Genomic DNA, 17,144 nt, shown 5'->3' on the forward strand with positions numbered 1-17,144 from the left:
CGTGGCAGAAATCCCCAACAAGTGCTTGTGTGACTCGAACGTATTTGTGCCGCGTTTTGCGCATGCAGTAAATAGAACTCAATGACTTCAATGAGTTCGTTCACATGCACATATTTTGTGCGCGCAGTTGTGCAAAAAAATCTTCTGCATGCTGCATCTCCTTGCGCATTTGCACAGGGAAAGAGGACGTAAAGAACTAATTACACGAATTGTCCGATTTGTGTGTGCAAAAAGTATAGTAGACCACGCACATGCGCACGCAAATCCGCAACGTCAATTGAGAAAATACGTGATTTAAATGCGCTTACACCCATGTGACGCAATACACAGAGAATAGAACCCATTGATTTCAATGAACTCATCCTCCCTCTGGTTTCTGCGCATTCTGAGCGCACGGAAATAAAAACACTGGATACTTTTAGTGCGCATTTCTGCACCAAAGGCCTCATAGGAGTCTATGGGAGGGTGTAAATGCGCAAATCGGTAACTGCGTCATTGTGCATTACGCTGTGCATCTGGAACTACATAGTCTTTTAAATCACGGTGCGGGTGTGTCCCGCACCCATATGAAATGTCCCTGTCCATTCATGGCTGCAAATACATTGCGCTAATGTGTGTTTTTGCACATTCGCCTGAGGGATGCTGCCCTAAGTCACCGATTTATTAGCAATGGGCAGATCTGCAAGTGGGATCCCTGACTCTATGTGGAATCGTCAGGGTATCCACGTCAAGAACCGATACGTCTCTTACTTCTTCCGCACATGTATCTCAAATCCACTTGTACAAAAAATTCTGCACCGAATAGATGATGGCATTGCCATAGAAAGGACTGGGGCATTTATCTCTTACGGATTTGAAGCGGTGGGGGATAGGGGTCAGGTGGGTAGCTGGGTATGCCCGTCAGTGCCACATATAGATATCTGCAGGCTACAGAGAAATATAAAAATAATGTATATTTACCAAATTAAAAAGGAGCTCAACTGAGCCCCCTAGTGTCTGCAAAGAGCAAATCTCATGCTGTGAATTAGAACCAGACCAAGAAGGACTAACCTGCTCCACTACAGGACCTGCTAGAACGAACTACTAGACTACTCATCTGTTGACCAACAAGGCGGGAGCCCAACGCCCCCCGCGCCGCAGTCCTTGTAGTAGAACCTGATGACATGGAGCAGCCACCTTCAGAGGTGTTGGCTGGAGTGTTGAGTACACACATGTTCTAGATTAGGAGACGGCGTGTAATCCCTCTTCGGTCCCCCGAGGTCTGCGCATACGTGTCATTGATATGTGCAGAGTATAATGTGGACTCAGCGGGTCCGAAGACGTCTTCACTCTACTCCTTCCCGAAAATGACTTAAAATTAATCATATTCATAAGAAAAAATGTCTGCTGTCTACTTGAATTAAATGCGTCCGAACCAGAATCTGCCTGGCATGAAAGGGTTAACTATAAATACACGCTGTATAGAGGTGGAAGCAAACATAGGAATGGATGAAGAGAGAGAAGTATTGGACTTTGCTTTAGCGTGCCCTCACCTGTGAGATAGAAACTCAGACAGAAATCGCACTTGTAAAACTACGATTCTCGGTGCGAGCAAGATGCGTTTTTGTGATTTTTTTTTTTTTAAAGATTCCATAGGAAGTAAAGAGCGATTCACCCCAAAAACAGGACATGCAGCTAATTTTCAATCAAAACATTGCTGAATAAACACATTAAAATCAATGTTTAAACATGGGCAACGTCCATCCGTATCGCTATCAGATGGAACTTGCGCAAAACTCAGGGCTTATTCACGCGGGTGAGAATCTCACGCAATTCACATGAGCAATTTTGTCCTTCAAAGCGATTCTGCGAGGATAAAAATCGCGGCATGCTCTACTTTTGGGCGTTGGAACGCTTTGCCCATTGTTTTCAATGGCACCTTAAAAGACATTGTAGGGCACCCGCATGCGGTGTGACACAATGTTGGCCATTGCAAACAATGGGAAACACTAGTGATCCTCTAGTGTAAGTGAAACGCGCGCCTGAGGATCGTAATTTCAGAGCAGTGATGCGAGGCGTTTTTGAATAAGTGCCTCACCTTGGTGGGAAAATGCACTTTGGCCAGCGCGATATTGGGTCGAGATTCTCGATATTGCGCTCGCCCGTGCGAATGTAGCCTCAGGGTGTGTTCACTTGTACAGGTACCGGGCTTGCGGCACAGAGTCCGCCCAGACATGGCTGCCAATGGAAGTGTGCTCTGGCCGATAGAGTCGGTAAAATCATGTGGCTATTGGCAGCTGCGGCTGAGCAGAGTCCGAGCCACAAGCCGATACCTTTACGTGGGAACGCAGGCTTGTACTAAGAATTCCACCTGTGCCTGACTCAAAAACTGTCACAAAAAAGGCATTGAAATCCGCACGAGTGCTACATGTTAAAATGGAAGTCACTGCCTTGAATCCGTGCTTTAGCGCTGCCCGGTATAACTAGTGGATCCGTGTACAAGGGGAGGGGTCTGTGATGCCATAGCTCAGCCTTCAGCTTGTATTTGAGCCTCTACGTTGACTTGGCCTCTGAAAGAGATTATCATTAGAGATGAGCCAGCATACTCGCTAAGGGCAATTGCTCGATCGAGTATTGCCCTTAGCGAGTACCTGCCCGCTTGGGAGCAAAGAGTCGGCGGGCGGGGAGCGGCGGGGGAGAGGGGGGAGGAAAGGGAGGGGAGATCTCTCTCTCACCCCTGCTCCCTCCTGCTCACTGCCGCAACTAACCTGTCACCCGCGGCGGCAGCCGAACCTTCTCTACCGAGCGGGGAGATACTCGCTAAGGACAATGCTCCTGCTAATTGTCCTTAGAGAGTATGCTCGCTCATCTCTAATTATCATTTTGGTCAAACCTACATATTAGTAAAAACCGCATACAAAGAAATCCCTTGATGTACGTTTACGGCTTTAAACATATGAAGGTTTTTGCGCACGTGAAACTCACACCCATAAAACGTGACAAGACGAAGCCATGGATTTCAATGAATTTGTTCTCACGAGTGGGTTTGTTGCGCACAAATTCTGCGCACAAGAAAAGATAGAACCCGTCCCATCTTTTACGCAGGAAGCCGCCATAGACGCCGATGGCAGGTTTAAAAAAATCGCGGTGAAGGGTGTGACAATCCTCGTTTCTGTGCAACCATGCTCCATTGCGGCGAATGTATTTCTGCCTACGTACATCTGTGGAAGCCCTTATTATTGGGTCTAGCAGACACCCCGAGTAGCCACGAGCAGGACACTGACTACTGCCTGTATTGTACCTGTAGCATGCAGACACAGACTATCGGAAATGGGGAAACCACAGGGCAGAGATTCCGCTGCTCCTATTGGATTGCTCCCGTCATACATATAATCGTTCCAATGATGAAAATCATACATATCAGCGATTCTCTATCAGGCAGCTTTCAGACAAGCGTATAAAAACACATCGCTAGTGCGCATCCGTATTACAGACGTATTTCAATAGACATTACATCCGTACGCCATCCATTTTTCATCCATATTTGCCTCCATATTTTTATTATCTTCTATTGGGGAAAGGCTGATGCGTATTTTCCCAATAGAAAAGAATACAAAAACAGAGGCAAATATGAAAAAAAAAAGGATCATGCTATGTTTTTGAAAAAAGGCCACCAAAAATACAGCCATGTGATTAGCCCTGTAGATTACATTAGCACTGCATTACGGTCTCCGCAACATGGACCAGAGCCTCATGTGGTGCAGAGTGTTAAGGCAGCAGAAATGCAGTCCTAAGCTCTCGCTCACGGCCTGAAGGTTGCAAGTTCAATCCTTACATGGTTCAAGGTTGACTCAGCCTTCTGAGGTCGGTAAAATGAGTATCCAGGTAAAAGATGACTGGGGAAGGCAATGGCAAACCACCCTGCAAAAACAGTCTGCCAAGAAAATGTCACACCAGAGGACTTTACATGGATCTAAGAAAAAGTAAAAATACACTCATGTGAAAGCGGCCTTATACCGCATACAGTATTCATAGGTTCACCTTTTTCAAAGCATTTTCTTGCAAATTACATAAAATATTAAAAGTTGCAATAAAAAAGTCAGCGCTGCCTGTAGGGATTGTATACAGCGAAGGCCGTCGTTCTCTGCAGCCCCGGCCAGACACATACTTGACTTAGATACTTTAAACTCCATGCATTACTTCTCCTTTCAGCCATTGTTCAGTCCGATTCTGTAGAAGACATAGTAAATGAATTTGCTGCCTCTAAATAGATGACTCAAGTGATCTAACCACTCAAAGTGAACGCCTTGTTTGAAAGCCCTGCTGCCATGGCTGAGGTCCAAGGAGTTATCCATTCTCTGTATACAATGGCTCCACTTAGACCTGTGGTCATATGCTATAAAGAGCCCACTGAAATAATAGCAAGGGCTGAGTGCCACAAGTTAGCGGGAGAAAGGCTTTCTGTCTGTTCTGTGTAAGAAATGGCACTTGATCGCCCCACCTGCACTTGCTTTGATTTAGACATCGGCATCACATGAAACAAAGGAGAACAAATACAAATAGGAGTCAATGTGCCTGAATGGAGGTGGGCCGGTTCTGGCCCCGGATGAGCGTGCAGATGTCAGTGGCGGGTCATAATGGCAGCTGGATCCTATTTACAGTAAATGAGAGTCAGATTGTTTTTATTGGCTTTTTATTAAAAAAAAATGTAACAGAAGGAAAATCTGTTAAAGTGTCCATCCGGCAAAGTGTTGGAAACTATTCCAAAAACTTTTCAAAGATGTTCACTTGAGGAGCCCCTATCAGAAGATCATCTCTGATCTCCACCTTGTCTAACCAGAGAATCTGCTTTCCTCATTGTGACAGTACGTAGAGAAGGGACAGGGAGACGTCCCCCGGATATGAGGTTACAACCTGTCACATCATAAAAACTCCTGGTTATAGTCACGGCAGGGACTTCCTTTGCATCTGCTACAGATGGTAGTCTACTACTGATGGGCTGCAGAGTATATCAGTAGAGTGATGCTGGGTGAAAGGGCTTGGTAGATAGGAATGTTATTACTCAATATTCATTTAATGAATGACTGTTAAAGTGAAGAAATCCAAAATACTGCAATGGTTCATTGAAATAAGGGAATCTGTATGTAGTGCAGGGCTTCATGTGATTGCCATAAGGGCCAGGAAATGTGCAGATCTGGATTTAGGCCTGTGCCTATAGGAAGTTGTGGGGGAAGCCTGCTGTAGGAAAAACTACAGAGAGTATAAATACCCTAAACAGTGTTATGGCCGCCAGCCTTGGCCACCGATGCCTTCTATCACCTCCACCCCCTGGTTGTGACCATTAGCATCCCATGTCTCTTCTGTGCCGCGGACGCCGCTGTACCTCCCACTGTCAGTATAGAGTGCAGACGCTTGGCTCGCCTCTTAAAGGGTTACTGCATGCACACAGCTTTTAGCTTTCACATTCCCAACCAATCCTTTTCTGTCCTGGGTTATTTAAGGCATTCTTCCTTACTGGAAGGTGCCTGAGCAATAGGTGAAGATGTTATTGTTTTTTAATAGACGCCTGGATTTGACCTTAGCCTGTGTACCCAGCTTTCCCAAATTCAGCCTGTCCTGACCATGGCCTGTTCTTTGACTATGATATGCCTGACTGACGCATATTGTATGTACTCTGTCCCTCTGATACCTACTTCAATGTCTCTGACCTGCCCGTGTCAGTTGTCACTGCACTGAGACTACCTTCCTGGAGAAGAAGCCTGGGGGCCCCTGCAGCTAAGACTACATCCCTCAAAAAGGAGTTAAAGGGTGAAAACCAGGGGACCCCTTAGTACAGCCCTCAGGAGTAGCTGAAAGTCAAATCCATCAGTGACACAGTGAGTCCACATTCAGGCATGACAATTAGTATGTATCTATAGGCAAATTCTATAATCAATATGTTAATTAAGCATTCACAGGGCTGAGGCTATGAGAGGAGAACACCCGTGGAGGGGGCAGCTGTTATAAGTATACCACCATGTTCTGTTTAGGCCTCTTTTCCACGGGCGCTGCGATTTTCAGCCACTTACATTGCAGCTTGAAAAATCGCACGAACCAGAGGCAACCGCTATCAAGTAGCGGCTGCATCTCTCGTTTTCTCGCCCATTCGGGTGGCTGGCGCGTAGATATGCACCGAATACCGTCGGCCGAGCAGAGATACTTCAGCTCTGCTAAACTCCCTCTTCCGCCAGCAAGAGGAGGGGGCGGGAGCTTAGCAGGGCTAGTCGAGTTAAACTCCCTCCCAAGCCTATGGGAGCTGACGGCAAGGGGAGGGACTTAGCAACGCGAGCCATTGCTAAACTCCCTCCTACCTCCCTTTTCTGGCAGCTTCTATAGGCTCCTATAGGAGTCTTTGAGAACAGCCGACATTTTTCCGGCAAAAGATAGGACAAGTTCTATCTTTTCCAGCTGGCCGATTTTACGCACCTGAAAATCGCCCATCTGAACAAATGCATCGGAATCCAATGATTCAGATGGTCGCGAATGGACATTTTGTGCATGGAACCACTGGAAGCCATTGGCTTCATAATTTTGTGATTTCTCGCAGCCTCGCAGAGCTGGGAAATCATGCGACTCCCTCGCCAGTGTGAAACCACCCTTAGAGAAGACTGGGGTTGTTAGGCACACTCTCCCTAGCAACCAGACAGTCAGACAAGACAATCAGCTCAATCAGCAGAAAAGGGGAAAAGTATTTTTGGATCAGGCATACTATTCTTCAATATATACAAAAGTTTGATCTGCGTAAAAAAAGTCTTGGACCCTCTTTAAACAAACTTCTGACACAAATGAACCCATATTTTAATCACATAATATCCGCAAACATTGTTGCCATTTAAAACAGTGACTATCTTCTATAGGGTTACACCAGGCTATCCCAAGTCAAAAGTTTATGCCTGGTGTTAAAAGCAAAAATGGTTCATTACGCAGGTTTTTTAGCCATCTGTGTATTGAGGATTTCGGTAATACATGTAGAATTCCAATTTGACATCATGAGAAGTTCTACATTTATAATATCTGCTTCAAGCTGCAACACTTTGCACAGTGCAGGGAAATGTACAAATATAAGAATAAAATGTGATATAATTGCCATGACTTCATCATATATATAGTACAGTGTTCTTGGAATGGCTAAACAGCTTGTTTTTAGCTGCAAGTGAACCCTGTTCATTAGCTCCAGCGGTTCCAAGAAGTGCTGGAACTCACCCCGATGTTAGCTATGATCACTGATTCATAACCCCCGCTCCTCCCCACGCTCCTGAAAATGAACACGTTTCTCCAGTATTAGGGGTGTGCATACTACTGGACCCTTCCTGCTTGTTACTGGCTGCTTTACTGGCGCAGGTAAGTACGGCAGATAGTGATGGTAGAAAATCTTTTATATAGGATATATTCCCATCTCATTTATAGCAGGATTTAACTGACAACTTTACAGATTGTATGTGTTTTTGAAGTACATCGGCCACACAAGACTGCGATAAAACTAACAGACACACAAGCCTCAACACTCAAACACAATTGATATCTGATTAAAATTGTACAATTATTGTTTATACTAACCGCATAAAAATACAATGTTCTTAGCACAATAGTTTAATCAAAACATGTGGGCCCATCCGCCACGTCCAGGCGAACTTTATTGGACAGGTATCTGGCTCTCAAAGACACCTCTCTTTGGGCCAATGGCCTTGAATGAATTCAGGCGAAGCTGGATACCTGGCTATATACTTTCATGAAGCTACCTGGGACAGATGGCTGATGCATACAAAAAACAAAAGTCAGTGTTTCCAACAAATCAATTAAATGTGAAGGTGCATGTAAGCCAGGACTGCAAAACATGCAGTAACAGAAACACATGCCTCAGCACTCATACACACTTAATATCTGAATAAACCTGCACAACTGTGCTAACCACATAAAAATTGGAGGGTCTGCCCTTATATTCATCTTGCACTGCATTCACCCCTCTGTCCCAGATGGCTTAATGAAACTGTAAAGTCAGGTATCCAACTTTGCCAGAGTCCATTGGAGATCTCTGGCCCAAAGAAAAGTGTCTTTTTAGACCCAGGCACCCATCCAATAAGGTTCGCCTGGACATAATGGATGGGCCCACATACTTTGATCAAATAAGTGCTAAAAACCTTGCATTTTTATGCATTTAGTATAAACAAACGTTGTGCAATTTTATTCAGATATTAGATGTGTATGAGTGCTGAGGCATGTGTTTCTGTTACTGTAATGGTTGCAGCCATGGCTTACATGCATCTTCACGTTTAATGTATTTATTGGAAGCGCAGATGTTTGTTTTTTGCATGTATGGCTATGATAAAGCCTTACATGCTGAATTTGAGGCATATACAGTACTAGTTTAGCGTCATGAAGAAATAGATGACAATTTGAAATTCTGAGAAACAACCCCAAAGTCCTTCAATGTCTGCCATTTTCTGAGTTGTTTCTCTAAAAAAAAAACTGGATTTTTCAATCTTGCTCCCCATAGAAGTCAACAACATCCTAAAAGTAAGTAAGTGGCTCATGGGTACAAATATAAGTTAATAAGGAGATAACCTCTACAGCTCACTTCGTATATCAATAAAAACCAATTTCTATATTAAAGGGATTATATACTATCAAACCATATACCATATTAGAGCATATACCATAAATGGGGTCCGCCATTCGGGACCCCACTCTATCAGCCACAGCCTGCTCGGCCGACAGCTGATCCCTCCATACAACATGTCTGTTAATTTTCAAGCAGAAAAGGAGAGAAGCCGCCATCAAACACTTCTGGCAGCACCTTATCTCCTAACTGAGGATCAGCGTTCGGACACGGAGACATACTACCAATGTGGACACATGACAATAATCAGTGCTTCTGGCGTACAGTTTATTACTCGTCTCCAGAAAGATAGGCGCAGAGCCAATAGATGACACGAGTCTCTCAGGATGAACTGCTTTAAATTAGAACTTACTTGACTTAAGATTAAGCCCTGATTGGGTCCCGGGAGGTGCGGAATCCCAGCAGTGTCCTCATAGATGTGTCTCTGAATCATTGCTAAGCGTACTAGCCGTTCGAGGGACCATGCTAGAGGCCTGTCATTCCCATGAAGACATTTCTGCAAAGCTTTATGTAATTGTCCTGGCATCGGCATCGTGCTGCTTGGCTCATATATTCCAACCATGCTAGCCAGGGTTTCCAGTTTTAAAAGGGATTCATAAAATCACAAGTGCTCCTCAGCCAGCTGTCTATGATGTCTTTTTCTTATGAAGATAGAATAAGTTACAGCTGAGCTTCACTTTCACAGAAGATCCCCAGAAGGGGTTTCAGGTTTGTTCCTTGTCAACAACACAGAAGCTTGTAGACTGTTGCTAAGGAGCAACTGAGAAAATTTAGTCTATATAGGAAACCTCTGCAAAAGTTGAGCGAAACTTTCATATCTACTTCTCCTTTCCTTTAGGATGCAACCCTGGTTCTGGCTGTAAAGGAATATGCATGAGAAACATTGCACTACTTAGTTTCTGCTTGGGTTCAGGTACTTATGTCCTGGTGACATAACTAAAGGGATGCCTTTGTAACTTGACTCCTGAAGCGGGATTCTGGAGTTGTGATTGACACTTTATGAACTGTTTTTGTTGGCCCCTGACTTTGTGAGGGATGTCTTTTTATGAAAAATGTCAAAGAAGCAAATGCCAGCATACAGAATAGGTATTCTTTGTGATACCTGATGAATGAGGCAGCCCGACATTTGGAGAGATCCGGGAAAGAAGCTTTAGATAAGGGCAGTTTCTAGAGATGAGCGAGCGTACTCGCTAAGGCAAACTACTCGAGCGAGTAGTGCTTTATGCGATTACCTGCCCGCTAGTCTCAAAAGATTCGGGTGCCGGCGGGGGAGAGCGGTGAGTTGCGGGAGTGAGCAGGGGGGAGAGAGAGAGAGAACTTGCTTGCAGAAAAATCGCGATTGTCCCTGTGTAACTAGCCTGAGTTAAAACCAACTGAGGGCTATGGTTAAAGAGGAAAAGTGGCACCAGATGTGGAGCGACATCCCAGTCTGGTTAGTCGATTTCCTCAAACCAACCAAAAACATGCTGAAAGGTTATTTGGCTTCTTATATATCTGGGCACACACATATTTGGAATCCATATTACATAGAAGCTGAATACAGCATCCATAGACTTCTATTGGCTAACACTGTGCCTCCAATTTTACATAGAGGTGAAATTATGCATTGCCTGTTATATTTTGGACCTATTCTTCCCTAGAAGCATGACTTTCAGGGGAGAACAGGAATGGCTTTACACTGGCCAGCTATTGGCAGAAAAATCACACAAATTAGCAATTTCCAGCCATAGTTGACCAGTGGAAACATGGGACCTGACAGGGCGCGGAGTGACAGATTGCTGAGTACTTGCTGGTTTCTTCGCTTCAGGTCACTGAAAGAAAACGACTAGTGCGCAACTTCTCGCTCATTCATCTTTGAACGACTGCCTGTCCACAGTGAATGGGCGGCTGGAAGAAATCTCCGGCGCGCTCCGCCTCCATTCACTAAAAGACTACTGCTCCCATGTGAAACCATGACAGACAGTCATCCCATGTAAAGGCATCCTCACGGAGTACAATGCAGGCCTGTACCGTGGACTCCATCACCATTGTATCCTCTGTGCACACATGTACATGAGTCATTAAGGAAATTAGCCCCACCAAGAACAGGAAGCAACAATGACTGATGATGACCTGTATACAGCACAGCTTAGCAGAAGGCTGGATGGGAAAGGCCACCAATTGTATTTATTTTTAACCATTTTCAAAAAAAAGTTAAAAGCAAAATTCTGAATTGAAAATGAAGCAGCTAAACAATAACAAATAAACAAACTGGATGACAATGTTTCAAAATACAACAAACGTAGCTGCTAGGTTAAACAAACAGTTCGGACTATGTATCCTTTTGTTAATGTCAAGAAATGGTTAAACTGTGTCGTGCAAAGGCCGTGGCCGAGGTCGCCCCGTCATGCCTACTGTCACAAGGCGCTAGATACACTGTTATGTCTACCCACTGGCAGAACAATACCTAATGACAATATTTTCAATGTAAATGCAGCAGCTGTCTGCTGCGGGGAAATTCACACATACATTGACATGTAGCAGAGGCCAGATGATGAGCTGTCACACTGCTCTATTATAGCCCACTCCGCAGAGAGGTCAGCAGACGCATCTAGTGCTCTTGCTTCCTCCTCCAAGTCTCCTTTGCCCGCATGCTAGCCTGCAGTTAACACCACTTACCAGTTACTAGATAGCATAATTGCTTGCTGGTATTCTTACTTGGCACCCATTCAACTTTAACATCCTTTCAAGCTAGAATGAAGTGTAGAAAACTCGCCCTGAACCAGATCCATACCTACATTCCCCAGGAAATTAATATTTTCCAAACTAAGAGCGTGCAGAATGTTACAATCACCGGCGATATAACTGAACTATTAAATATGTGCAGTGGGCCGAATAAAGCCGCTGAACTCTTCCAGCCTACAGGACGCATGTCCAGTTTCCAGCGGCCTTATGCCAGAGATGAGCACTGCAACCGAAAACTCTAAGGCTAGGGTCACACAGGGCGGATTTGCTGCAGGTTTGCCATTGCGTATCCGCACTGCGGCAGAACTGCTGCGTTTGCAGTGCAACGCAGCACAAATGAGTTTTGGCAAAAAGCTGTTCTCACAGGACGGATTCTTTCTGCACAGCCGCAGTGCGGAAAATGCAACTGCAGCGCAATTTTTCAAGACGCAGCATGTCCATTCTTCTGTCTTTTCCGCAGCGCTTTTTTGTCCATAGACCTCTATGGACGCAGCCAAATCTGCACAAAAATACGCTGCAAAAAGTAAAAAAGCGCTGCGGAGAAAAATGCTTGCAGATTTTTCCGCAAGAAAATCCGCAAGCCAAAATTAACCATTGAAGTGGTTTTGCCGCAGAAGCAGTTCTTCTGCGGCAAAACCGCAACAGAAAAACCACGGCAAAACCGCAGCAAATCCGCCCTGTGTGAACCCAGCCTAAGGCTCCCTTCATACAAGCGTGTAGGTATTTGCGGAATGATATGCCAATGCTTTTTTTGCACGCATTGGTGTTTATTACTGTACTTTTTGCGCCTGCAAGACGCATTCATTTGCGGACGATGAACAAAAAAGTGGCTAATTAATCTAGTGAGTTTCGGATGTGCTCATTTTCCTGCACAATCACGCAATGTTTCATGCATCTCTTAGCGTATTTTGCGCATCCCCATTGACTTCTATGGAGACTTTGGATGCACAAATGCGCAGGAAAAAAGAGCATGTGAACGAATCCATTGACATCGATGGGTTTTATTCTCTGCATATAGTCATGTAGCTTATAATAGTATGGCATATAACCATCAGATACACCAGTCAGGACACTGGGAGAAATCACTGGTTGGCCAGAAGGAACATTTTGACAGCTTTCCTATGATCAGCTATACCTAAGAATTGGGCAAGTAAACTTTTTTCCAAACTTCTGACATGTCAGAAATTTTAATCAGTGGTGTACCGGGTGCTGAGACATCACTAAAACAAATGGGCTGAAGCACTCAGATGAGTGCAGTGCCTGTTCATCTGTCACTGCAAGTGATGTAGACTCCATAGACTTTCCGAGCAGTGATGAAAACAGCCGTATAGGCACAGTGCTCAGCTGATACTTCTGCCCATTTGTTTCAGCGACTGGAGGGGGGCTCAGTACCTGGACCCACACCAATCAAAATTTCTAACACGTCACAAGTTTGTAAAAGTTTATAAAAAGTTTAGTTACCCTGTAAGTGCAGAGACTGGGAATAAATCATACCCTGGAAACCATGCATTGGCCGTAAGACATTTTAACTCCTTCATGTGTTCCTACAACAGAAGTTTCCTAAATTTATAATATCAGCCTGAAATGGATGGGTGTACTTCCCTTAGGCTGTTTCACGTCTGCGGCGGGGGTTCTGTTTTCCTGCTATATTCAGGGAGCAGGAAAGGGGAATCCCCTGGCCGTAAAGGTCCGTCTTATGACGGAATCGAACATTGCGGAACGGACCCCCATTGATGGAGTTTGTTTAGTTTCTGCTCAGCTGCCCGGCATTTTACCATTGCTATTTTGTGTTAGATCAGCGATGGAACCTCCGAAAGGAAGCTCTAGCGCAAATGTGAACGCAACCCGATTCCCTCCAGGTTCCCGCATTGCCTGATCATGCTTGGTCCCAGTGAGTGGTGGGGGATCAAGCAGACCAGCATTGTGGAGTGGGTAAGTATATCTACTTATGTATTTTCTCATTTCCATAGCACATACATATATTGCATCGCTATGCAAACAGTGTAATCACTCACACCGTGGGGCTCACCTTCAAAATTCCAAATTAACCTATTAGTCTATTAGTTTGTTTATGGAGCGTGGGAGGAAACCCAGGCAAACACTGGGAAACATACAATCTCCATGTAGATGTTGCACTTGGTAGGATTTGAACCCAGAACCCCAATGCAAAAGCTGAATTTGGAAAATTACCATTTTATGCTCCTATGAAACTTATTGTAACTCCTAGAAAACTGTAAACTTTCCTGCCTGGTTCCCACATGAGTATTTGAGGATCTGTCACCCACTGAAGGGCCTCCCAGACTCCCAGGCCAACAGGAAGCACGTGCTGTATGTAAAATAGTGTGTCCTTCACGGCTCACAGATGCCTAGCATGGTATGCTATAGACGGCGTAATATACGGAGATCTGCCTGGTAACAGATAACTAGTAGCCATCACACGTCACCTAGAATTTGCATCTCCTGCTTGTGACAAAACTGGTGCATATAAATAGGGCTTTGGCTAGGGTTCTGTTCACACTAGTCTGGGAGGGGGTGGGGATTCAACTTTCCTGCTCCATTCAGGGAGCACAAAACGGGAACCCAAGTTGCCGAACAGTTCCGTCTCTGTGCCCAGCTGCCTGGTTTGGGGATGGAAGAAAAAGTGCTGCATCTGTGATGAAGTTGCATCTGTAGCTTCCGACGCAGGTGTGAAACCGCCCAAATACGCAATGAGCATACGGTTGTGTGAGCCCGGCCAAAGGGAACCATCAGGGTTCAATGCATCTGTCATCAGTCCGGTATATGGTAAATGGAAGCCATAGTGTGAGCAAAGCCTTTGATATACAAAGCTAAGAATGGCGCAGGTACTCGCTCCATATTTATAGAGCCTTACGCCTTCGATTTTTGGATGCTTTTCCCAACGCGTTTTGCTTTGCTGCGGTCACTTCATAGCTCAGAAGTGTGAGCCAAACTTCTAGAGAACACCAAAAGAACCGTCAGCCGGCAATGCCAAGTCCCCCTGACTTTGTGAGAAGTCAGCGCACACCTGGTAGATACAAAGTTGGCAAATTGATACTTTTCATAAATGTATCCAAAATCCCCTTGGATCCCTGACAAGCCCCCCATCCTTCCCCCAACTGTAGCCTTTATTATCCCACAGAAGTGTAGACAAATACTACATTCCAGTCTCCCTCACGTTAGATGGGTCTCATTATGTCATCCTCATCACCATCGTCGCAGATCGTGTCCGCAAATGCATCTTCTGGGTATCTACATTGCTGCCCAGCAGACAGCTGAGCCTGACGGCACACTTCTGGGCTGACATGTCTGCCCTCTGAATCACACATGGGCACCTGTAGCGAATCTGACCACAGACGGCGCCCTCTGTGGCTGCACTCATACATAGTCACTAGTCACAGATCTCGCTGTTAACCCCTGCTGTCTGGGTATAATTCTCCTTCTGATCTGAAGACGGGATAAAAGAAGTAAGACGCTCCGGCAGCTCCCAATGACTTTACCATATGACTACAGAATCGCAGCTTCGGAATAACAAGAGCTCCTTCACACGGACGTAATTGCGCACACGCAAAAATAGCAATACGTAGAGAATAGAATCCATTGATATCAGCGGGTTTGTTTTCGTTATCCGTATTTTTCGCGTGCAAAAAAAAGCACATGATTTATTTTGCGCGCATTTGCACACCAAAGGGCCCCGTAGAACGACTCCGTCGCAATACGCAACGGGATGCACAAAATGCTGCGCAAAACCGTGGGTGAAGAACACATCTGTGCATTATTAATCATAAACCGCGCCCGTGTGAACAAGCCCTGCAAGCACAAAAAAAAAATAGTACAGTAAAATGCGACGATATGTGCGCAAAAGCGCAAAAATGCATCACGGCTAGGCGCATGCAAAAACACGTTTGTCTAAAGGAGCCCTAAAAGATGCTCATCACAATGCATCAGCAAAGTGAGTAATACCGCAAGTAGTAACACAAACATACAACCAAATCTAACATCCCAACACGGAGAGATCAAAGAACTACAACTCCCAGCAAACCTATGCTTAGTGCACCATGCTGCGACTTTTAGTTCCCAGACAGAGGGGTAGACAATATTTTTTTCATATCAGACGTAAAAGCAGCAGTATCTTGCATGCTGTGACTTGTAGTCCCACAGGAAATGACGCAACAACAAAAAAAGGGGTCAATTAATGAATAGGAAGTTCCCATTGCGGATGAGGTTGGCCAGTTTTCATTGGGAACTAGAAGTCCCAGGAAGACTGCTAAGCACACAGCAGATGCAGCAACAGGTACATGTATGAAGAACTGCAAGCACTAGCAGCAGTGCCTGGCCTGGTATGCTGACACTTGTAGTTCCAGTGACTACCACAAATAAAGGCATATTGTTTCCTGGCTGGTTTAGATGCTGGGACTTGTAGTCCCACAAGAGATGGAGGAAGAAAAGGCAAATAATCTTTTATGTCCCAGAGTCGCAGACTAACAGCAAGTCCTGAAGAAGTACAAGTCCCAGCCACCTTGGCTAGTAGAGATGTTGGCACTAGTCACACCTGTTGCACTAACCCAGCACCTTTACTAACCAGACTAAAACTTGCAGTGCCACCATGCCACCCTGTAACCACCTCCACCATGCCAGTCTGTAACCAGCTCCAGCATGCCAGACTGTAACTAGCTCCAGCATGCCAGTCTGTAACCAGCTCCAGCATGCCAGTCTGTAACCAGCTCCAGCATGCCAGTCTGTAACCAGCTCCAGCATCCCAGTCGGTAACCGCTCCAGCATGCCAGCCTGTAACCAACTCACAATGCCAGCCTGTAACCACCTCCACCATGCCAGTCTGTAACCAGCTCCACCATGCCAGCCTGTAACCAGCTTCAGCATGCCAGTCGGTAACCACCTCACCATGCCAGCCTGTAACCAACTCACAATGCCAGCCTGTAACCACCACAGCCATGCCAGCCTGTAACAACCTCCACCATGCCAGCTTGTAACCAGCTCGAGCATGCCAGGCTGTAACCACCTCACCATGCCAACCTGTAACCACCACAGCCATGCCAACTTGTAACCAGCACAGCCATGGCAGCCTGTAACCAGCTCACCATGCCAGTCTGTAACCACCACAGCCATGCCAACTTGTAACCAGCACAACCATTTCAGCCTGTAACCAGCTCCACCATGCCAGCCTGCAACCACCATATCAATGCCAGTCTGTAACCAGCTCCACCATGCCAGCTTATAACCAGCTCACCATGCTGGTCTGTAATCACCACAGCCATGTCAGGCTGTAACCAGCTCACCATGCCAGTCTGCAAGCAGCTCAGCATGCCAGCGGAACCCCCTGCCACCACTGGCACACACAGGGGAACCCCAGTGAGAAGAGGAAGGCAGCAGGTACTCACCAAGAGGATGCCCGCCGCGGCCAGCAGCAGAGTGCCAGTCACTGCCCCACGGCAGCAGTCCATAGTCGGCAGCGGTAGGGACGGAGCTGCGGGGACTGCTGTCACATCCAGCTCTGCTGCTCGCACTGCTGCCTCCGCTGCTCACATCTCCGCAGCCAAGGGGCGTGTGGTGGGGGGCTCCGTGGAAGCTCCCTGAGAGCCGGCAGCCAGCCAATCACCGCGGCCGGTCACACGGAGACCGAGGGGAGAGGGGCAGCCGCCGTCCCGCCGCCCCTGCACCCCGAGGAGAGCTGGAGGCGGGAGAGAGACCGGGAGGGAGAGAGGGGCGATAGCGGCTCGTCTGGCGGGGGTCCGCTGGCAGGACTCACAGCAGCTTTACTGGCATCACT

At 46.1% G+C, this 17,144-nt stretch overlaps 1 protein-coding gene across 3 annotated transcripts in view; it reads right to left on the reverse strand.

Moving 5' to 3' along the window:
- Window positions 1-17,144, reverse strand: part of ADAMTSL1 (ADAMTS like 1) — a 669,103-nt gene that overhangs the window by 249,364 nt on the left and 402,595 nt on the right. Inside the window, exon 1 of one of the 3 annotated variants that reach the window (XM_066604354.1) lies at window positions 16,756-16,833. The exons of the other annotated variants lie outside the window; for them this stretch is intronic. Coding sequence (XP_066460451.1) covers window positions 16,756-16,818 — 63 coding nt within the window. The 5' untranslated portion in view covers window positions 16,819-16,833. Of the gene's footprint in view, window positions 1-16,755; window positions 16,834-17,144 lie in introns of those variants that run through there. 3 annotated transcript variants of the gene reach the window in all.

The sequence above is a fragment of the Eleutherodactylus coqui genome, chromosome 5 (assembly GCF_035609145.1).
Source record: "Eleutherodactylus coqui strain aEleCoq1 chromosome 5, aEleCoq1.hap1, whole genome shotgun sequence".
NCBI lineage: Eukaryota > Metazoa > Chordata > Amphibia > Anura > Eleutherodactylidae > Eleutherodactylus > Eleutherodactylus coqui.